The 23,655-nt window shown below is 51.0% G+C and overlaps 1 protein-coding gene across 5 annotated transcripts in view; it reads right to left on the bottom strand.

Annotated features, from left to right (window-relative positions):
• The window catches only part of LOC130205526 (versican core protein-like), a 39,957-nt gene extending 16,500 nt beyond the window's left edge, over positions 1 to 23,457 (bottom strand). For 3 of the 5 annotated variants that reach the window (XM_056432948.1, XM_056432949.1, XM_056432951.1), the window contains exon 1: positions 906 to 3,942. In XM_056432948.1, the coding sequence (XP_056288923.1) occupies positions 906 to 3,396 (2,491 nt within the window). In that variant the 5' untranslated portion in view covers positions 3,397 to 3,942. Of the gene's footprint in view, positions 1 to 905; positions 4,120 to 10,547; positions 12,069 to 14,584; positions 14,876 to 16,404; positions 16,533 to 17,918; positions 18,094 to 20,529; positions 20,863 to 21,914; positions 21,991 to 23,376 lie in introns of those variants that run through there. The other 2 variants (XM_056432952.1, XM_056432953.1) reach the window with 2 other exon arrangements.
• Positions 23,458 to 23,655: the final 198 nt, after the last annotated feature.

Genomic DNA, 23,655 nt, shown 5'->3' with positions numbered 1-23,655 from the left:
GTTCTCTATTCTGTCAGCTCACTTAAGAAGGTGGAACGTAAGGGAGATACCATTTCCAAAACGTGTAAGGGGTAAATACTAGTTTATGAAAACCCATAGAAACACAAATATTCGACGAAGCAAAATCCCGACGTTTTTGGAATCGCTGCCGGACGCATTTGTAAGGTCTCAAAAGCAGGACATGTCCGGGGAAAAGAGGACGTCTGGTCCCCCGATGTCCAGTCGTCCCCATGAGAGCAACAGCACGTTGTGAAGCTGTCGCTTTGCAGTCCTCTCCTTTTCATACAACTCGTGTATTCTCCGTGTGATGTGTGTCTTGAGGGCGTCTCATACCTGCCGTCATTTGTTGAGATGACTTTTTTTCAGGTTCCGCAGCAATCAGTAGCAGACTTTTACAAAATAAAAGCCTGTGAGCAACAAACTTTTACAATAATAAAATAAATAATAAAACCTGCGTTAACGCGCGATAAAATAATTGTCGGCGTTAATTAATTGATGCGTTAACGCAAGATTAACGCGTTAACGTGCCCAGCCCTAATATTTATTGATATATTTATTTATTTACATAATTATTTATTCATTTCGCTATTTACTTATTCGTTTATTTATATATATATTTACTTATTTATCTATTCATTTGTTTATTTGTTTGTATATTTACATATTTGTCTTTTTATTTATTTAGCTATTTCTTACTTTTTTAATATACAGTATATACATATGTATTATGTCACATACTTATTTATCTATTTATTTAACTATTTATATTTATTTATTTGTCTATTTGTTTATTTATGTGTATATATATATATATTTCTATTTATTTATTAGTTTATTTATTTATTAGTTATTTATTGAGCTTCATTTGGTGTGCATTAGTCTCTTAAAAGAAGAAGCTGCAGTACCTCTGACGTCCACCATGCTGAACTCTACAGCATCCGGCTGCTCCGTGGCCTCTCCCGGTGTCTGGGGGAGCGCCTCCACCAGATCGGGGGTCATCTGTGAGTCATAGTTCACAAACTCCTCCTCGGGCAGAGGGGTGGCGGCGGGGTCCGGCACCAGAGCCCACGGGGGCACCGAGTGGGTCTTGTTGTCGAACGTGTACAAGGTGATGGGCTGCGCGGAGCTGGTGGAGGACTCCTCGGCCCGCGGTGGGTGGTGGTCTTCGGTAGTCGTGGGCTCAGCGAGGGCGGGCGGGGTCATGCTGGCGTTTGTGGCGAGCGTGGTCCGGCCTCCAGAAGTCACAGCTGCCGCATCGGGTAAAACGGTGACCTCGTTAAGAGGGTCGACCGGACCGCCCTGTTCCACGGGGACCTCCCCCTCCCCGGAGCCCGCCTCCGAGCCTGGGTCAACGGACGCAGGCCGCCGGGTGCTGAGGGTGGAGGGAACTGGCGTGCCGGTAAAGGTGGGCGTCTCCGGAGGGTCTTGTCCCGAAGCCTCTTGACCCGAAGCCTCTTCCTCTCCGGAGGCCGACCCTTCCAAGTCCTCCGTCCGGGTCCGTGTGCCGGTCTCCGGCCAGTAGGAGGTAGGAGGTTCCGTCCCGCCGATTTCTGTCTCGTCGGTGATGACGGAGGACTGGCTTCCTGTGGCCGGCGTGGGCGCGGCGCCTTCTGCAGAGCCCTTCATACCGGATCCCTCCATACCGGATACCTTCATACCGGATACCTCCATACCGGATCCCTTCATACCGGAATTATCCATACCGGATCCTTTCATACCGGATCCCTTCATACCGGATCTCTCCATACCGGATCCCTCCATACCGGATCCCTTTATACCAGAATTCTCCATACCGGATCCCTTCATACCGGTTCCCTTCATACCGGATCTCTCCATTCCGGATCCCTCCATACTGGATCCCTCCATCCCGGATCCCTCCATCCCAGATCCTTCCATTCCGGAGCCCTCCCTCCCGGAGCCCTCCTCCATGTCCTCGTAGGTGGAGACCCCACCAGGGACGGGCTTCCAGACCCAGGGGGAGACCGGACCCCGTGGGGGGGAGACGAGGAGAGTGTGAGGGGTCGTGGTGCTGGTTCGATCAGCTGGTTCTAGAGGTCTGACTTCAGGGACAAGGTATGGGGATCTGACTGGAGCATGAGGGGCCACACTAGGGTCCTTTGTAGGGGTCTGCTCTATAGGAGTCTCCTCTGCAGGTGTCTCCTTTGTCAGTGTCTCCTTTGTCAGAGTCTCTTTTCTAGGTGTCTGCTTTGTCGCCATCTCCTTCGTCAGTATCTCCTCTTTAGGCGTCTCCTTCGTCAGTGTCTCCTTCGTCAGTATCTCCTCTTTAGGCGTCTCCTTCGTCAGTGTCTCCTTCGTTGGCGTCTCCTCTTTAGGCGTCTTCTTCATTGGCGTCTCCTTCATTGGCGTCTCCTTCATCGGCATCTCCTCTTTAGACGTCTCCTTCATCGCCGTCTCCTTAGTCAGTATCTTCAGTTTAGGTGTCTCCTTCTTCAGTGTCTCCTTCATTGGCGTCTCTTTCGTCGCCATCTCCTTAGTCAGTATCTCCTCTTTAGACGTCTTCTTCATTGGCGTCTCCTTCGTTGGAGTCTCCTTCGTTGGCTTCTCCTCTTTAGGCGTCTCCTTCATTGGAGTCTCCTTCGTCGGCATCTCCTGTTTAGGCATCTCCTTCGTCAGTGTCTCCTTCGTCAGTGTCTCCTTCATTGGCGTCTCTTTCATCGCCATCTCCTTAGTCAGTATCTCCTCTTTCGGCGTCTCCTTCATTGGCGTCTCCTTCGTTGGTGTCTCCTTTGTCGCCATCTCCTTCGTCAGTATCTCCTCTTTAGGCGGCTCCTTCATTGGCGTCTCCTTCGTTGGTGTCTCCTTTGTCGCCATCTCCTTCGTCAGTATCTCCTCTTTAGGCGGCTCCTTCATTGGCATCTCCTTCGTCGGCATCTCCTCGTAAGACGTCTCCTTCATTGGCGTCTCCTTCGTTGGCGTCTCCTTCGTTGGCGTCTCCTTTGTCAGTATCTCCTCTTTAGAGGTCTCCTTCATTGGCATCTCCTTCGTCGGCATCTCCTCGTAAGACGTCTCCTTCATTGGCGTCTCCTTCGTTGGCGTCTCATTCGTTGGTGTCTCCTTTGTCAGTATCTCCTCTTTAGACGTCTCCTTCATTGGCGTCTTCTTCGTTGGCGTCTCCTCTTTAGATGTCTCCTTCGTCGCCGTCTCCTTCGTCAGTGTCTCCTCTTTAGGCGTCTTCTTCATTGGCTTCTCCTTCGTCGGCGTCTCCTCTTTAGACGTCTCCTTCGTTGGTGTCTCATTTGTTGGCGTCTCCTTTGTCAGTATCTCCTCTTTAGGTGTCTCCTTCGTCGCCGTCTCCTTCGTCGGCGTATCCTTTTTAGGCGTCTCCTTCATCTGTGTCTCCTTTGTTGGCGTCTCTTCTTTAGGCGTCTCCTTCATCGGTGTCTCCTCTGTGTGGATTTCGATGGCCTCGTAGTCAAAGGGAGTCACGCTCCCGTCCCCCGTCTCCTCCTCCTCTACCTGGACCGGTGTGGCCGTCTCAAACTGGTCTCCTCTGGCCTCCTCCGGCTGCTCAGGCTCAAAGGTCACCTGATTGGACCAGAGAGGCGTGTCAGAGGAGGTGAAACTGAATCAAAATACATTTTACCAACAGACGTTGTGATGAAATGAATCAACCTTTTGAAACAGGTGAATACCAACGTTCCTTTATTATAATAATATGACAATATTCAAATTAATACAGACACGTGGACGTGTAACGAGTTCAGCCTGCACCAACGGGACCACGTCAATAAATATGAGAATTAGTGCAATATTGTTCCTCAAGAGCTAAACGGATTATATTATTCTTGCGGTGAAGTTATCAGAAGGTTGAGGGAACAGAGTCACGAAGACCTGAATGAAGATGAGAACCATGAGAGTCCCTCTAGACCACCTGGTGAACACTAGAGAGAACCCTGAGAACCCTGAGAAGAGAGTCTCTCTAGACCACCTCGTGTTTCCCGTTGACGAAGAGGACGCTCGGCGGCGGGTCGAGGGGGGGGGCGTCCCCGCTGCCCTGCACCGCGGCGCTGGTCACCCGGGAGAGGTCGGTGATCTGGGAGAACGGGGAGCCGGCGACGCCCATCACGGGCTGGTTCAGGATGTCCAGGATGCTGTTCACTGGAAACAGAGGAGGTGTGTTAGTCCTGAGGGACGGATCGTTCTCTTTGAAACAATACACAAGCAGCCTCATGTTCCCTCAGCCTCGTGTTCCCTCAGCCTCGTGTTCCCTCAGCTTCGTGTTCCCTCAGCCTCGTGTTCCCTCAGCTTCGTGTTCCCTCAGCCTCGTGTTCCCTCAGCCTCGTGTTCCCTCAGCCTCGTGTTCCCTCAGCCTCGTGTTCCCTCAGCTTTGTGTTCCCTCAGCCTCGTGTTCCCTCAGCGTCGTGTTCCCTCAGCGTCGTGTTCCCTCAGCTTCTTGTTCCCTCAGCCTCGTGTTCCCTCAGCTTCGTGTTCCCTCAGCCTTGTGTTCCCTCAGCCTCGTGTTCCCTCAGCTTCGTGTTCCCTCAGCTTCGTGTTCCCTCAGCCTCGTGTTCCCTCAGCGTCGTGTTCCCTCAGCCTCGTGTTCCCTCAGCGTCGTGTTCCCTCAGCGTCATGTTCCCTCAGCTTCTTGTTCCCTCAGCCTCGTGTTCCCTCAGCCTCGTGTTCCCTCAGCGTCGTGTTCCCTCAGCGTCGTGTTCCCTCAGCTTCTTGTTCCCTCAGCCTCGTGTTCCCTCAGCCTCGTGTTCCCTCAGCGTCGTGTTCCCTCAGCGTCGTGTTCCCTCAGCTTCGTGTTCCCTCAGCCTCGTGTTCCCTCAGCCTCGTGTTCCCTCAGCCTCGTGATCCCTCAGCCTCGTGTTCCCTCAGCCTCGTGTTCCCACATAAACTGCTCTCCAAGTCGATGTTAGCGTAGTCTTAGAACCAGCGGACCGTTTCCAGAGATTAGCAGCACAACAACACGATCCAGACGTCCCTCCAGAGGACTTTCCAAGAGGAAATATTAGAAACCAGATGCCCAGACTCCGGGGGCCCCTGAGCTTGTGGCCCCCTGGGCCTTGGCCTGGTTACACACTCGGCCTCCATGGTGGTAACACAAACATCTCTTGGACAAGTTGTTAGTGACGGCAATTCAGACAGCTCCCTGGAGGAGAGACCAGGGCTCACATCTGTGGTTCTTCAGAGGAGGACCACCACAGACCACCAGACCACCAGTGGCTCTTTGTGAGGAGGACACGTGAAAGAGTTCTGAAACATTGTGCTCTCCGTGGGGCTGCTTCCCAACCGGAGACCCCGGGATGCGTTTACAACATGTAAAGAGGCAAAATTGGCCGAACAGAGAAAAAATACTTCATAACTTTCCACATCTGGCTCTGCAAACAGTGAGAGAGTGAGAGTGAGAGCGAGAAAGAGAGAGAAAGAGAGAGTGTGTGTGTGTGTGTGTGTGTGTGTGTAACAAACTCAATGTTGAGGTTTAAAGTAACTTTCGTGTAAACATAAAGATATCATGATTTTAGGAATTCAAACTATGTCTTTAGACCCTTCAGAGATGACGGTTCCCACCTGGCTGCTTCCAGTCACGGTCCCCACGGCGTGATACAAACGTGTGTGTGTGTGTGTGTGTGTGTGTGTAACAACCCTAACTCACAGCAGATTACTGTACAGTCTAAACACACTGAAATATAAATGTTCTCAATGAAAGGTTGAAGTGATTCATGTGAGCGTGAGAACACCAGGCTGGAGACAGGTCTGTCGGACAAGTATGAATATGAGTTCAGTCCAGAACCGCTGAACATCTGCTGTGTTTCTACAGTAATCTGTTGTTAATACTGATGTAATGTTATCCACTGACGTCGTGGTTATTCTTATACTAGTGGGCCGTTTACTGGAAATCGTGTGAAAAAAATGGCAAAAAAAGCCCCCGAATCAGTATTTAGATCATCTGCCAACTGTCACGTGTTCTTGTCCCAAAACAAACATGGACGCCGACTGTCACGTGTTCTTGTCCCAAAACAACGTTGGATGCCGACTATCACGTGTTCTTGCAGTCTTGATTTAAATATACAGTCCCTGTGTAACAGTCGTGTGTAACAGTCGTGTGTCACAGTCGTGTGTCACAGTCGTGTGTAACAGTCGTGTGTAACAGTCGTGTGTCACAGTCGTGTGTCACAGTCGTGTGTAACAGTCGTGTGTCACAGTCGTGTGTCACAGTCGTGCGTCACAGTCGTGCGTCACAGTCGTGTGTAACAGTCGTGCGTCACAGTCGTGCGTCACAGTCGTGCGTCAGTCGTGTGTCACAGTCGTGCGTAACAGTCGTGTGTAACAGTCGTGTGTCACAGTCGTGCGTAACAGTCGTGCGTAACAGTCGTGCATCACAGTCGTGCGTCACAGTCGTGCGTAACAGTCGTGCGTAACAGTCGTGCGTCACAGTCGTGCGTCACAGTCGTGCGTCACAGTCGTGCGTAACAGTCGTGCGTCACAGTCGTGCGTCACAGTCGTGCGTCACAGTCGTGCATCACAGTCGTGCGTCACAGTCGTGCGTCACAGTCGATGCGTCGTAACAGTGCGTCACATGCGTAACAGTCGTGTGTCACAGTCGTAAATGTCACAGTCGTGTCACAGTCGTGTGTAACAGTCGTGTCACAGTCGTGCGTAACAGTCGTGTGCGTCACAGTCGTGCGTCACAGTCGTGCGTCAGTCGTGCGTAACAGTCGTGCGTAACAGTTGCGCGTCACAGTCGTGCGTAACAGTCGTGCGTCACAGTAAATGCGTAACAGTCGCGTGCGTAACAGTCGCGCGTAACAGTCGTGCGTAACAGTAAATGCGTCACAGTGCGTCACAGTCGTGCGTCACAGTCGTGCGTAACAGTCGTGCGTAACAGTCGTAACGTAAAGTCGTGTAACAGTCGTGTGTAACAGTCGTGTGTCACAGTCGTGCGTAACAGTCGTGCGTAACAGTAAATGCGTAACAGTCGTGCGTCACAGTCGTACATCACAGTCATGCGTAACAGTAAATGCGTCACAGTCGTGCCAGTCGTGTCACAGTCGTGCGTAACAGTCGTGCGTAACAGTCGTGCATCACAGTCGTGTGTCACAGTCATGTGTCACAGTCGTGCGTCAGTCGTAACAGTCGTAGTCGTCACAGTCGCGTGCGTAACAGTCGTGCGTCACAGTCGTGTGTCAGTCGTCACAGTCGTGCGTAACAGTCGTGCGTCACAGTCGTGCGTCACAGTCGTGCGTCACAGTCGTGCGTCACAGTCGTGCGTCACAGTCGTGTGTCACAGTCGTGTGTAACAGTCGTGTGTAACAGTCGTGTGTCACAGTCGTGTGTTACAGTCGTGTGTAACAGTCGTGGCGTCACAGTCGTGCGTCACAGTAAATGCGTCACAGTCGTGCGTCACAGTCGCGTCACAGTCGCGTAACAGTCGTAAATGCGTAACAGTCGTGCGTCACAGTCGCGTAAATGCGTCAGTCGTGCGTAACAGTCGTGCGTCACAGTCGTGTGTAACAGTCGTGTCACAGTCGTGTGTCACAGTCGTGCGTCACAGTCGTGTGTAACAGTCGTGCGTAACAGTCGTGCGTCACAGTCATGCGTAACAGTGCGTAATGTCACAGTAAATGCGTAACAGTCGTGCGTAACAGTCGTGCGTCACAGTCGTGCGTCACAGTCGTGCGTCAGTCGTGCGTAACAGTCGTGTGTAACAGTCGCGCGTCACAGTCGTGCGTAACAGTCGTGCGTCACAGTCGTGCGTCACAGTCGTGCGTAACAGTCGTGCGTAACAGTCGTGCGTAACAGTCGTGCATCACAGTCGTGCGTAACAGTCGTGCGTAACAGTCGTGCGTCACAGTCGTGCGTAACAGTCGTGTGTAACAGTCGTGTCACAGTCGTGCGTAACAGTCGTGCGTAACAGTCGTGCGTCACAGTCGTGCGTAACAGTCGTGCGTAACAGTCGTGTGTCACAGTCGTGCGTAACAGTCGTGCGTAACAGTCGTGCGTCACAGTCGTGCGTCACAGTCGTGTGTCACAGTCGTGTGTAACAGTCGTGCGTCACAGTCGTGCGTCACAGTCGTGCGTAACAGTCGTGCGTAACAGTCGTGCGTCACAGTCGTGTCACAGTCGTGCGTCACAGTCGTGCGTAACAGTCGTGCGTCACAGTCGTCACAGTCGCGTAACAGTCGTGCGTAACAGTCGTGCGTACAGTGCGCGTCACAGTCGCGTACAGTCGCGGCGTACAGTCGTGCGTCACAGTCAATGCGTAACAGTCGTGCGTCACAGTCGTGTCGTCGTCACAGTCGTGCGTAACAGTCGTGCGTAACAGTCGTGGCGTCACAGTCGTGCGTCACAGTAAATGCGTAACAGTAAATGCGTAACAGTCGTGCGTCACAGTCGTGTGTCACAGTCGCGGCGTAACAGTCGTGCGTCACAGTAAATGCGTCAACAGTAAATGCGTCACAGTCGTGCGTAACAGTCGTGCGTCACAGTCGTGTCACAGTCGTGCGTAACAGTAAATGCGTACAGTCGTGCATCACAGTGCGCGCGTAACAGTCGCGTGTGTAACAGTCATGTGTCACAGTCGTGTGTAACAGTAAATGCGTAACAGTCGCGTAAATGCGTCAGTCGTGCGTAACAGTCGTGCGTCACAGTCGTGCGTAACAGTCGTGCGTAACAGTCGTGCGTCACAGTCGTGCGTAACAGTCGTGCGTAACAGTCGTGCGTCACAGTCGTGCGTAACAGTCGTGCGTCACAGTCGTGCGTCACAGTCGTGCGTAACAGTCGCGTGCGTAACAGTCGTGCGTAACAGTCGCGGCGTAAGTCGTCGTCGTAAGTCGTGTCACAGTCGTGCGTAACAGTCGTGGCGTAACAGTAAATGCGTCACAGTCGTGCGTCACAGTCGTGTGTCACAGTCGTGTAACAGTCGCGTAACAGTAAATGCGTCAGTCGCGTCACAGTCGTGCGTAACAGTCGTGTGTCACAGTCGTCAGTGCGTCACAGTAAATGCGTAACAGTCGTGCGTAACAGTCGTGCATCACAGTCGTGTGTCACAGTCATGTGTAACAGTCGTGCGTCACAGTCATGCGTAACAGTCGTGCGTCACAGTCGTGCGTCACAGTCATGTGTCAGTCGTGCATCACAGTCGTGCGTAACAGTCGTGCGTCACAGTAAATGCGTCAGTAGTCGTGTAACAGTAAATGCGTAACAGTCGTGCGTAACAGTCGTATGTCACAGTCGTGCGTAACAGTCGTGCGTAACAGTAAATGCGTCACAGTCGTGTGCGTAACAGTAAATGCGTAACAGTCGTGTGTCAGTCGTGCATCACAGTCGTGCGTAACAGTCGTGCGTCACAGTCGTGCGTCACAGTAAATGCGTAACAGTAAATGCGTAACAGTCGTGCGTAACAGTAAATGCGTAACAGTCGTGCGTAACAGTCGTGCGTCACAGTCGTGCGTAACAGTGGTCGTCATGTAACAGTCGCGTAACGTCGTGCGTAACAGTCGCGTAACACAGTCGTGTGTAACAGTAAATGCGTACAGTCGTGCGTAACAGTAAATGCGTAACAGTAAATGCGTAACAGTCGTGTAACAGTCGTGCGTAACAGTCGCGTAACAGTAAATGCGTAACGGTCGTGCGTAACAGTCGTGCGTAACAGTCGTGCGTCAACAGTCGTGCGTAACAGTCGTGCGTAACAGTCGTGCGTCACAGTAAATGCGTCACAGTAAATGCGTAACAGTCGTGCGTAACAGTCGTGCGTCACAGTCGCGTGCGTAACAGTCATGCGTAACAGTCGCGTAAGTCGTACGATGTCGTGCGTCACAGTAAATGCGTCGTAACAGTCGTGCGTAACAGTCGCGGTAAATGCGTAACAGTAAATGCGTAACAGTCGTGCGTCACAGTAAATGCGTAACAGTCGTGCGTAACAGTCGTGCGTACAGTCGGTCGTGCGTAACAGTAACAGTCGTGCGTCACAGTCGTGTGTAACAGTCGTGTGTAACAGTCGTGTGTCACAGTCGTGTGTCACAGTCGTGCGTCACAGTCGTGTAACAGTCGTGTGTCACAGTCGTGCGTAACAGTCGTGCGTCACAGTCGTGCGTAACAGTCGTGCGTCACAGTCGTGTGTTACAGTCGTGTGTAACAGTCGTCACAGTCGTGCGTAACAGTCGTGCGTCACAGTCGTGCGTCACAGTCGTGCGTAACAGTCGTGCGTCACAGTCGTGCGTCACAGTCGTGCGTCACAGTCGTGCGTAACAGTCGTGCGTAACAGTCGTGCGTAACAGTAAATGCGTCACAGTAAATGCGTCACAGTCGTGCGTAACAGTCGTGCGTAATGCGCGTCACAGTCGTATGCGTAACAGTCGTGCGTAACAGTAAATGCGTCACAGTAAATGCGTAACAGTCGTGTGCGTAACAGTCGTGCGTAACAGTCGTGCGTAACAGTCGTGCGTAACAGTCGTGCGTAACAGTCGTGCGTAACAGTCGTGCGTAACAGTCGTGTGTAACAGTCGTGCGTAACAGTCGTGCGTAACAGTCGTGTGTAACAGTCGTGCGTAACAGTCGTGTGTGTCCCCTCCTGAACCCACCTGACTGATTGTGATCCTGCAGGTTGACGATGATGAGATGGACAGGCGGTTTGCCTGAAGCCTTCTCGTCCACGGGAACCACCAGATGGGAGTCCAGGTCAAACCCGGCTCCAGCGGCGACGTCCTCTTTAAAAACCACCGCTGGTTGTGTCCCCGTCTCTCTGGACCCGGCCGGTCCGCCTGGTTCTGGGGTCTGGATTTCCGGAGCGACCACCTTTGCGGTGATATCTTCAAGCTGCGGTTCAGACCCTGTGGTGGTCTGCAGAATCCAGCTCGGCCTCGACGTGGTCGGGGTCTCCGCGGCTCCCCCCTTGGCCCCGCTGGAGCGGCCATCGCTGCTGCCTCCCCCCTGCGAGATGTCGAGTTGCGGGCGCTGCGACCGGGTGGTGGGTAACGGAGGGAGCTGCATGGGGAGCAGAACGTCTCCTCTCCGGGGCACCGACTCCAGGGTGTCGGGGTCAAAACCTGGAGCGTCGTAGTCGTCTAGCATGGAAGTGGGGTGAGGGGAGGTGTGCTGGTCTGGTGAGGCTAACTGCTGGTCTGGAGAGGCTAACTGCTGGTCTGGTGAGGCTAACTGCTGGTCTGATGAGGCTAACTGCTGGTCTGGTGAGGCTAACTGCTGGTCTGGTGAGGCTAACTGCTGGTCTGGTGAGGCTAACTGCTGGTCTGATGAGGCTAACTGCTGGTCTGGAGAGGCTAACTGCTGGTCTGGTGAGGCTAACTGCTGGTCTGGTGAGGCTAACTGCTGGTCTGGTGAGGCTAACTGCTGGTCTGGAGAGGCTAACTGCTGGTCTGGTGAGGCTAACTGCTGGTCTGGTGAGGCTAACTGCTGGTCTGATGAGGCTAACTGCTGGTCTGGAGAGGCTAACTGATGGTCTGATGAGGCCAACTGCTGGTCTGGTGAGGCTAACTGCTGGTCTGATGAGGCTAACTGATGGTCTGATGAGGCTAACTGATGGTCTGATGAGGCCAACTGCTGGTCTGGTGAGGCTAACTGATGGTCTGATGAGGCTAACTGCTGGTCTGGTGAGGCTAACTGCTGGTCTGGTGAGGCTAACTGATGGTCTGGTGAGGCTAACTGCTGGTCTGGTGAGGCTAACTGCTGGTCTGGTGAGGCTAACTGCTGGTCTGGTGAGGCTAACTGCTGGTCTGGTGAGGCTAACTGCTGGTCTGATGAGGCTAACTGCTGGTCTGGAGAGGCTAACTGATGGTCTGATGAGGCTAACTGCTGGTCTGGTGAGGCTAACTGATGGTCTGATGAGGCTAACTGATGGTCTGATGAGGCTAACTGATGGTCTGATGAGGCTAACTGCTGGTCTGGTGAGGCTAACTGCTGGTCTGGTGAGGCTAACTGCTGGTCTGGAGAGGCTAACTGCTGGTCTGGTGAGACCATATGCGGTCTCTCTGTGACCAGCTCTGCAGTTTGAATGGCAGCTCTTTCAGGGACCAGGGCTCCGGGCGCTGAGGGTTTGGACTCTGACGGAGTCTCCGGTGAACTCGTGGTCGTCGGCTCTGGTTCAGCTGTAAGGAAAAAAATGATGATGTATTTATGATGTTGAGGCCACAGACTGTGATGACACCTATAGACTTCTATACAGCCAGAGGAGTCGCCCCCTAGTGGTCAGGAGAGAGAATGCAGCTTCAACACATGAAGCATAGACTTCTATACAACCAGAGGAGCCCCCTGGTGGCCAGTAGAGAGAATGCAGCTTGAACTTAGTTTAATTAGTCATCATTCAAAGTTCAAGACCATTGTACCGTTTCGTGTGTCTGCATCGGAGTCTCAAATATCTGACGGCAGTGAATGTCACACCAAAGAGCTCAACATGTTTTTTGCCAAAAACGACATCATGTGTCATGAACATAACATGATGCAATAACAGCTGCTTCAGCCCAGAAATGTACGATATGCTCATGAAATGATCCGCAGGAACAAAAAGGAAACATCGCTTGAGTCTGGCACCGGGCAGCTCCAAGATAGAAAAGTGTTTACAGAATTAATCAGAATCGTAGTGACTCACTGCAGAAATAAAACCGAAATGTCTATAAAAGGCTAATCAGACTACCGTTGGCATACCGCTAGCACTCTGTCAGACTGCCGTTAGCTTGCAGCTAGCCGTCTATCAGACTGCCGTTAGCTTGCAGCTAGCCGTCTATCAGACTGCCGTTAGCTTGCAGCTAGCCAGCTGTCAGACGGCCGTTAGCATGCAGCTAGACGGGTGGTGTCAGATGGGTGGTGTCAGACGGGTGGTGTCAGATGGGTGGTGTCAGACGGGTGGTGTCAGACGGGTGGTGTCAGGTGGGTGGTGTCAGACGGGTGGTGTCAGGTGGGTGGTGTCAGACGGGTGGTGTCAGATGGGTGGTGTCAGACGGGTGGTGTCAGATGGGTGGTGTCAGACGGGTGGTGTCAGGCGGGTGGTGTCAGACGGGTGGTGTCAGACGGGTGGTGTCAGATGGGTGGTGTCAGACGGGTGGTGTCAGATGGGTGGTGTCAGACGGGTGGTGTCAGACGGGTGGTGTCAGGTGGGTGGTGTCAGATGGGTGGTGTCAGACGGGTGGTGTCAGGTGGGTGGTGTCAGACGGGTGGTGTCAGACGGGTGGTGTCAGACGGGTGGTGTCAGATGGGTGGTGTCAGACGGGTGGTGTCAGATGGGTGGTGTCAGATGGGTGGTGTCAGACGGGTGGTGTCAGATGGGTGGTGTCAGACGGGTGGTGTCAGACGGGTGGTGTCAGGTGGGTGGTGTCAGATGGGTGGTGTCAGACGGGTGGTGTCAGGTGGGTGGTGTCAGACGGGTGGTGTCAGACGGGTGGTGTCAGACGGGTGGTGTCAGACGGGTGGTGTCAGATGGGTGGTGTCAGACGGGTGGTGTCAGATGGGTGGTGTCAGACGGGTGGTGTCAGGTGGGTGGTGTCAGATGGGTGGTGTCAGACGGGTGGTGTCAGGTGGGTGGTGTCAGGCGGGTGGTGTCAGATGGGTGGTGTCAGATGGGTGGTGTCAGGTGGGTGGTGTCAGGTGGGTGGTGTCAGATGGGTGGTGTCAGACGGGTGGTGTCAGACGGGTGGTGTCAGGTGGGTGGTGTCAGACGGGTGGTGTCAGATGGGTGGTGTCAGACGGGTGGTGTCAGACGGGTGGTGTCAGGTGGGTGGTGTCAGATGGGTGGTGTCAGACGGGTTGTGTCAGACGGGTGGTGTCAAGTGGGTGGTGTCAGACGGGTGGTGTCAGGCGGGTGGTGTCAGACGGGTGGTGTCAGGTGGGTGGTGTCAGATGGGTGGTGTCAGACGGGTGGTGTCAGGTCCACTTTCCACGCTCTCCGGGTTCTGGCTGTGGTTCCGCAGCCTGTCTGAGACCCTGACGGAGGCCGGCTCCGCCCTGTGAGGTCATGTGTTGGGCTGCAGGCCTCCGTCGGGCCTCCACCCGTTACTCCTCCACGCACAGCCCCTTCACGTCCCGCCTGTTTGCTATTAAACCTTCATCACCGTAGTTTAAGTGCGTAATGAGGTTCTTTACGTATGTGTATATATATACACATACGTAAAGAACCTATATATATATATATACACATAGCGAGAGAGAGAGAGAGTCCTACTCTGTTTCTTTAATGACGTGTCCAGCTGTGGATTATTATGGTCTGTCCCCCTCTGGCTGGGTGTGTGAGTGCTGGTGTTGGGTTTTCCCCTCGTAAAGAAGAAGAGTTCTCCTCCTCCTCGAGCTGTCACTCCGGAGCTGACAGAGAGATCCCACTGAGCCGTATGCAACGTCATTATCTCTCTCTCTCTCTCTATAATATATATATATATATATTTATATCTCTCTCTATATATATATATATATATATTTATATCTCTCTATATCTCTCTCTATATATATATATATATATTGTGTGTGTGTGTGTGTGTGTGAACATGTGTCTAGAGTTAACAGATTATTTGGTGTGACGTATTAATTGACACATGTCAGACGTGATGTGTTCGAGGACAGTGGGACGCATGAGATGTGACGATGAGGAGGCGTGGTGCCGGAGGGGGAGGGGCCTCACCCTTGAAGCAGTAGAGTCCGTGTCTGTCGGCGGGGTCCGGGTAGCCGGTCTGGTTCTGGTACCTGTAGAGCGTGCGGACCCCCAGCAGGCCCCCCCCGCACTGGGGGCGGGGCACGGTGACGGGGTAGCGCGCGCTGCCGTCCGACAGCCAGCCGTAGTCGCAGCGGTTAAGCCCCGCCCTCCAGGCGGCGTACAGTTGGCCGGGCGCCGCCAGCACGGCGCCGTGCCTCGGACACTCGTCCCGGGCCTCCTGCAGCGAGAGCTTGGAGGAGGCCGGGAAGAAGACGTGTCCTTGAGGACGGAGACATGTTTACTTTACTACGTGTTTACTTTACGACATGAGACACATGTTTACTTTACTACGTGTTTACTTTACGACATGAGACACATGTTTACTTTACTACGTGTTTACTTTACGACATGAGACACATGTTTACTTTACTACGTGTTTACTTTACTACGTGTTTACTTTACTACGTGTTTACTTTACTACGTGTTTACTTTACTACGTGTTTACTTTACGACATAAGACACATGTTTACTTTACTACGTGTTTACTTTACTACGTGTTTACTTTACTACGTGTTTACTTTACTACATGTTTACTTTACTACGTGTTTACTTTACTACATGTTTACTTTACTACGTGTTTACTTTACTACATGTTTACTACATGTTTACTTTACTACGTGTTTACTTTACTACGTGTTTACTTTACTACGTGTTTACTTTACTACATGTTTACTTTACTACGTGTTTACTTTACTACGTGTTTACTTTACTACGTGTTTACTTTACTACATGTTTACTTTACTACGTGTTTACTTTACTACATGTTTACTTTACTACGTGTTTACTTTACTACGTGTTTGCTACATGTTTACTTTACTACGTGTTTACTTTACTACGTGTTTACTTTACTACGTGTTTACTTTACTACGTGTTTACTTTACTACATGTTTACTTTACTACATGTTTACTTTACTACGTGTTTACTTTACTACATGTTTACTTTACTACATGTTTACTTTACTACGTGTTTACTTTACTACATGTTTACTTTACTACGTGTTTACTTTACTACGTGTTTACTTTACTACATGTTTACTTTACTACGTGTTTACTTTACTACATGTTTACTTTACTACGTGTTTACTTTACTACGTGTTTACTTTACTACATGTTTACTTTACTACGTGTTTACTTTACTACGTGTTTACTTTACAACGTGTTTACTTTACTACATGTTTACTTTACTGTTTACTTTACTACGTGTTTACTTTACTACGTGTTTACTTTACTACGTGTTTACTTTACTACATGTTTACTTTACTACGTGTTTACTTTACTACGTGTTTACTTTACTACATGTTTACTTTACTACGTGTTTACTTTACTACGTGTTTACTTTACTACGTGTTTACTTTACTACATGTTTGCTTTACTATGTTTACTTTACTACGTGTTTACTTTACTACATGTTTACTTTACTACGTGTTTACTTTACTACGTGTTTACTTTACTACATGTTTACTTTACTACGTGTTTACTTTACTACATGTTTACTTTACTACGTGTTTACTTTACTACATGTTTACTTTACTACGTGTTTACTTTACTACGTGTTTACTTTACTACATGTTTACTTTACTACGTGTTTACTTTACTATGTGTTTACCTTACTAGTTTCAGGGGGCCGGCCTTAGCTCCTGGCCAATAGGAAACTAGTTAAACTGACGCCAACAAAAAGTTCCAACATTCAACGTCGTGCCTCCAGTCTTTATGCTAAGCTAACTGTAGCAGATCCTCGTACTTCTTACCGTGTAGTTTATCTACGTAGCAGTACACGTCGTACTCCTCCGCGGGGTCGCGGACGCCGTACGTTCTGACCCCCGGTTTGCTCAGCAGGTTACCTGCACAGCCGGGGCGGGGCGCTGTGATTGGGTACCTGGACAGAGACAAAGGTCACCGGACAGGTCACGCTGTCAAGCGTCCTTGAGAGTGGACGGGGACACTAAGCGTCCTTGAGAGTGGACGGGGACACTAAGCGTCCTTGAGACGGGGACACTAAGCGTCCTTGAGAGTGGACGGGGACACTAAGCGTCCTTGAGAGTGGACGGGGACACTAAGCGTCCTTGAGACGGGGACACTAAGCGTCCTTGAGAGTGGACGGGGACACTAAGCATCCTTGAGAGTGGACGGGGACACTAAGCGTCCTTGAGACGGGGACACTAAGCGTCCTTGAGAGTGGACGGGGACACTAAGGGTCCTTGAGAGTGGACGGGGACACTAAGGGTGCTTGAGAGTGGACGGGGACACTAAGGGTCCTTGAGACGGGGACACTAAGGGTCCTTGAGATGGGGACACTAAGGGTCCTTGAGAGTGGACGGGGACACTAAGGGTCCTTGAGACGGGGACACTAAGGGTCCTTGAGAGTGGATGGGGACACTAAGGATCCTTGAGACGGGGACACTAAGGGTCCTTGAGAGTGGACGGGGACACTAAGCGTCCTTGAGAGTGGACGGGGACACTAAGCGTCCTTGAGAGTGGACGGGGACACTAAGGGTCCTTGAGAGTGGACAGGGACACTAAGGGTGCTTGAGAGTGGACGGGGACACTAAGGGTCCTTGAGACGGGGACACTAAGGGTCCTTGAGACGGAGACACTAAGGGTCCTTGAGAGTGGATGGGGACACTAAGGATCCTTGAGACGGGGACACTAAGGGTCCTTGAGATGGGGACACTAAGTGTCCTTGAGAGTGGACGGGGACACTAAGGGTCCTTGAGAGTGGACGGGGACACTAAGGGTGCTTGAGTGGATGGGGACACTAAGGATCCTTGAGACAGGGACACTAAGGGTCCTTGAGAGTGGACCGGGACACTAAGGCTCCTTGAGACGGGGACACTAAGCGTCCTTGAGAGTGGACCGGGACACTAAGGCTCCTTGAGACGGGGACACTAAGCGTCCTTGAGACGGGGACACTAAGCGTCCTTGAGAGTGGATGGGGACACTAAGGGTCCTTGAGACGGGGACACTAAGGCTCCTTGAGACGGGGACACTAAGCGTCCTTGAGAGTGGACACTAAGGGTCCTTGAGAGTGGACACTAAGCATCCTTGAGAGTGGACACTAAGCGTCCTTGAGAGTGGACGGGGACACTAAGGGTCCTTGAGAGTGGACACTAAGGGTCCTTGAGAGTGGACACTAAGCGTCCTTGAGAGTGGACGGGGACACTAAGGGTCCTTGAGAGTGGACACTAAGCGTCCTTGAGAATGGACACTAAGGGTCCTTGAGAGTGGACACTAAGGGTCCTTGAGAGTGGACGGGGACGCTCACCTGACGGAGCGGTCGGCGAGCCAGCCGGCGTCGCATTGGTCCAGGCCGTCCTCGAAGGCGGCCGCCAGCTGTCCCAGCGTGGCGATGGCGGCGCCGGCGGTGAGACACGCCCGCACCGCCGCGGGGAAGTCCAGCGAGTAGCGGCTGGCGTTCGGTCGGTAGTGGAACACCACACCTGGAGAGGAGCACAGTACTACATTACCCATGAGCCTCGGCTGCTCCGGAGAGGGAAGGCAGAGGTTCATCAGAGAATGAGCTTCGTCATCAGTTGTAGTCCTAATGATCACGCCAACGGCATCTGGTCTGTAGACGGGCTCTCGTGTCCTCTCCTGTCCCCTTGTGTCCTCTCCTGTCCCCTTGTCTCCTCTTGTGTCCCCTTGTGTCCTCTCTCATCCTCTCCTGTCCCCTTGTGTCCTCTCCTGTCCCCTTGTCTCCTCTTGTGTCCCCTTGTGTCCTCTCTCATCCTCTCCTGTCCCCTTGTGTCCTCTCTCATCCTCTCCTGTCCCCTTGTGTCCTCTCTCATCCTCTCATGTCCCCTTGTGTCCTCTTGTGTCCCCTTGTGTCCTCTCTCATCCTCTCATGTCCCCTTGTGTCCTCTTGTGTCCCCTTGTGTCCTCTCATGTCCCCTTGTGTCCTCTTGTGTCCCCTTGTGTCCTCTCATGTCCCCTTGTGTCCTCTCTCATCCTCTCATCATTTTGAACCCTTTGGTCTCGTCCTCCTCGGATCCTGTTCTCCTGTTCCTGAGTCCCCACGCGGCGGTGCTCTACCTCCACCTGTGGGCGGTGCTCTACCTCCACCTGTAGGCGGTGCTCTACCTCCACCTGTGGGTGGTGCTCTACCTCCACATGTAGGCGGTGCTCTACCTCCACCTGTGGGCGGTGCTCTACCTCCACCTGTGGGCAGTGCTCTACCTCCACCTGTAGGCGGTGCTCTACCTCCACCTGTGGGCGGTGCTCTACCTCCACCTGTGGGTGGTGCTCTACCTCCACCTGTGGGCAGTGCTCACCTCCACCTGTGGGCGGTGCTCTACCTCCACCTGTGGGCGGTGCTCTACCTCCACCTGTCGGCGGTGCTCTACCTCCACCTGTGGGCAGTGCTCACCTCCACCTGTAGGCGGTGCTCTACCTCCACCTGTGGGCGGTGCTCTACCTCCACCTGTGGGTGGTGCTCTACGTCCACCTGTAGGCGGTGCTCTACCTCCACCTGTGGGTGGTGCTCTACCTCCACCTGTGGGCGGCGCTCTACCTCCACCTGTAGGTGGTGCTCACCTCCACCTGTGGGTGGTGCTCTACCTCCACCTGTGGTCGGTGCTCTACCTCCACCTGTGGGCGGTGCTCACCTCCACCTGTGGGTGGTGCTCTACCTCCACCTGTAGGCGGTGCTCTACCTCCACCTGTGGGCGGTGCTCTACCTCCACCTGTGGGCGGTGCTCTACCTCCACCTGTCGGCGGTGCTCTACCTCCACCTGTGGGCGGTGCTCTACCTGACTGGACTCGTTTATCTCCTTGACGTCTCGACACATTCATTCCCCTCAGAAACCGGAGAGCTCGGCCATCATCGCTCAACAACGGAGGGAGCCGTCTGAGCCGCCGCCCCCCCGCCCGGCGTCCTCGTGTCCTCGGTTCCTTTGTCTCCGGCGTCCTCGTGTCCTCGTGTCCTCGGTTCCTTTGTCTCCGGCGTCCTCATGTCCTCGTGTCCTCGGCTCCTTTGTCTGCGGCGGACGGAGGACGGTCGGTCCTGGCAGTCGGCGAGGACGTGAATAGACCCTGAGCGGGTCAATGGAGAGCTGTGTTTCACAGGGAGGTCTTTGTGTGGAGCCGCCGACAAAGACCCTCTTCAGCCTCCAGAGGAACCAGTGGAGACGTGGGGGGGGGGGGAGGGGTTTCCCCGGGACATCAAGTGGACGACCAATCAGGTGCAGGCGGTGGTCAGAAGGGGTTAGTCCGGGTACCTGGATGGTTCTGTCTGGGTTTCATCTCTTTGGTTTTGGGATTGAACCCGACTGGGTCAGAGGTCAGCAGGCCCGTCTTTCAATCAGATGGTTGGCGGTTCAATCCCCGCCTCAGTCGATGTGTCCTTGAGCAAGACACTGAACCCTGAACTCCTGGAGCTGTTCTACGGTGTGTGAATGTAACAGGATGTAAGACTTTGGATAAAAACGTCAGCTAAATGTAAAGTAATATAATATAATGTAATATAATATAAAGTAATATAATATAAAGTAATATAAAGTAAAGTAATATAAAGTAATATAAAGTAAAGTAACATAATATAATGTAATATAATATAAAGTAATATAAATTAAAGTAATATAATATAAAGTAATATAGAGTAATAAAATATAAAGTAATATAATATAAAGTAATACAAAGTAAAGTAATATAAAGTAAAGTAATATTAAGTAATATAAAGTAAAGTAAAGTAATATAAAGTAAAGTAATATAAAGTAATATAATATAAAGTAATATAAAGTAAAGTAATATAATATAAAGTAATATAAAGTAAAGTAATATAATATGAAGTAATGTAAAGTAAAGTAATATAAAGTCATGTGATGGATCTCTTCAGACGGTCATGTGACCGATGGAGGTGCAGCGTTTGTTTTACCCACCGGTGACGTGGAGGCGGGTGGTGTCCTGCGTGTTCTCCATCCCGTGCATCACCTCACAGCGGTACAGCCCGGCGTCGCTGGCCCGGAGCCGCTCCACCGCCAGGGAGGCGTCGCCGGCCGGCCGGGTCGGCACCGACACCCGGCTCATGTAGGCCTGCCCCACCTTCAGCACGCCGCCCTGCGCCACCAGCACCACCTCCTCCTGCCCGTCCTCCTGCAGCTTGGTCCACTTGATCCTCAGCGCCTCCCCGGGGCTCGGCGTGGTGGAGAACCGGCACGGCAGAACCACGCGGCCCGCCAACGAGCCGCTGCTCTGCTGCGTCACGGGGTGAGCTGCCAAACAGGAACACGATGAACCACTCAGAGATGACCTCTGACCTCCTGGTCCAGACCCACCACAGAATCACAAGAACCACAAGAACCACACGCAGGAAGAATATGTGGAGATAAAAGAGGAGAAGAGTAAAGCTGCATTCTCTCTCCTGACCACCAGGGGGCGACTCCTCCGGTTGTATAGAAGGCTATGCTTCATGTGTTAAAGCTGTCTCTCCTCTCTGACCACCAGCAGGACTCCTCTGGTTGTATAGAAGTCTCTGCTTCATGTGTTAAAGCTGCATTCTCTCTCCTGACCACCAGGGGGCGACTCCTCTGGTTGTATAGAAGTCTATGCTTCATGTGTTAAAGCTGTATGCTCTCTCCTGACCACCAGGGGGCGACTCCTCTGGTTGTATAGAAGTCTATGCTTCATGTGTTAAAGCTGTATGCTCTCTCCTGACCACCATATTTAAATTCTCTTGAGTTGATTAAATAACTTTGAGTCTTTTCTACCTGAAGAATGTTCAGTTCAAACTTTTCTCCAACTGGCAGCGAACACAACAGCAATCAAGACCCTGGCTCCACGAGTGAGTGTGTGTGAGTGTGTGCGTGTGTGTGTGTGTGAGTGTTTGTGTGTGTGTGAGTGTGTGCGTGTGTGTGTGTGTGAGTGTTTGTGTGTGAGTGTGTGTGTGTGTGTGTGTGTGTGTGTGTGTGTGTGTTTGTGTGTGTTTGTGTGTGTGGGTTTTGGAGGAATAATCACTTTCCACTTTGTCATATTTGGACCTGCAGTGCGTTATATCATCTGTGTCAGAGTGAGGAAGAGGAAGAGAGAGAGGAAGAGAGAGAGAAAGGTAGAGGAAGACAAGAGAGATGAAGAGGAAGAGAGAGGAAGAGGACAAGAGAGAGGAAGAGTAAGAGAGAGAGAGGTAGAGGAAGACAAGAGAGAAGAAGAGGACAAGAGAGAGGAAGAGGATAAGAGAGAGGAAGAGTAAGAGAGAGAGAGAGGTAGAGGAAGACAAGAGAGAGGAAGAGGATAAGAGAGAAAGAGGAGGAAGAGGAAGGTGACTCACCTGGTGGAGGACGCGCGGCGCTCAGACACACGAGGCTCAGCAGGTGTGAGAGGACCAGAGGAAACATCTCACAGGTCTGGAGACGGAGGGGGAGGAGTCAGTGATGAGGAGGGGGAGGAGTCAGTGATGAGGAGGGGGAGGCATCAGTGGTGAGGAGGGGGAGGGGTCAGTGATGAGGAGGGGGAGGCGTCAGTGATGAGGGGGGGAGGAGTCATGATGAGGGGGAGGAGTCAGGGATGAGGAGGGGGAGGAGTCAGTGATGAGGTATTTTTAACTGTTTATCTGACAAACTGAAACTATTAGTCAATAAAATAAATCTGCAGCTATTCGATGATTTTATAAATTGTTTTATTTGTTATATTATGAGAATACCTGAATATCGTGAATACAGTGTTGTTATTGTTGTTGTTGTTGTTGATGGAACAACAAAACAGTTTAAACCATTAAATCAGCTCCAGATTCATTACAGTGAACATAATAACAATAAGAGTTAGTTTCATCATTTATTATTTATTATTTATATTATTACTTTTAATCCACACTAACCCTCCTCCTGTGAGGGCGCTTCATGCTGCGCTCTGATTGGCTCTTAACTCGTGATGTCACAGAAACTTTCCTCCAGCAGTGAAGAAACATCAACACGACATCATGATGAGTAACACAAACTCTACTTTACACTCTACTTTACTTTATACTCTAATTTATACTTTACACTCTACTTTACACTTTACACTCTACTTTATACTTTACTTTATACTTTACACTCTACTTTACACTTTACTTTATACTTTACACTCTACTTTATACTTTACTTTATACTTTACACTCTACTTTATACTTTACTTTATACTCTACTTTATACTTTACTTAATACTTTACACTCTACTTTATACTCTACTTTATGCTTTACGTTATACTTTACTTTATACTCTACTTTATGCTTTACTTTATACTTTGCTTCATACTTTACTTTATACTTTACTTTATACTCTACTTTATACTTAAATAATATAAATATACTTTATTTGCATTTCTAGGAACAAATTGTTTTATTTAATAAATAAACAAACCAGAACATTATTTGAAACTTTAGATTATAAACACAATTAATCGTACAGATGGTTCTGAGTACTTTCCCCTACACATTATATATGATATACATAAACTATCACATTTGTATCTCACAGTATTTTAACCCGAAACACATTAATACATAATCACCTCATATTTACTCTATTATGTCTGGTTTAGTCAAACACTCAATCAATAAGTCTCTGATCAATGACGTGTATCAATAAGTCTCTGATCAATGACGTGTATCAATAAGTTTCTGATCAATGACGTGTATCAATAAGTCTCTGATCAATGACGTGTATCAATAAGACTCTGATCAATGACTTTGATCACTTTCAGGGTCTAAACATTGATCTCCTGCGTGGTTTAATATTTAATATTTTCTCACCTGGTGATCAATAAATAAATCTCTCTGCTCGAGTCCTCCAGAGGTCCCGGATGTGGCTCGTCGCTGCTCCTCGTTCCTGCGAGTTCAAATCCCGCGAACACGCGCTGGTATCCAGGCTCAGAGGGAGGGGCGCGCATGTGCGCACGCACCCCGTAACACACCGCCCAGCGCCGGGAGGGGGGGGGGGGGGGGGAGAGAAAGTGAGTAAAGGGGAAGCCCAGTGGGAGAGACGTTCAGGGTCCCTCCTTTAGTGAAAAAACACCACAAGATGTTGAACGG

This window comes from Pseudoliparis swirei, chromosome 15 (assembly GCF_029220125.1).
Source record: "Pseudoliparis swirei isolate HS2019 ecotype Mariana Trench chromosome 15, NWPU_hadal_v1, whole genome shotgun sequence".
Classification (NCBI taxonomy): Eukaryota; Metazoa; Chordata; class Actinopteri; order Perciformes; family Liparidae; genus Pseudoliparis; species Pseudoliparis swirei.
Note: the sequence above shows the minus strand (reverse complement) of the source record. Positions and strands in the feature narration are given on the sequence as shown.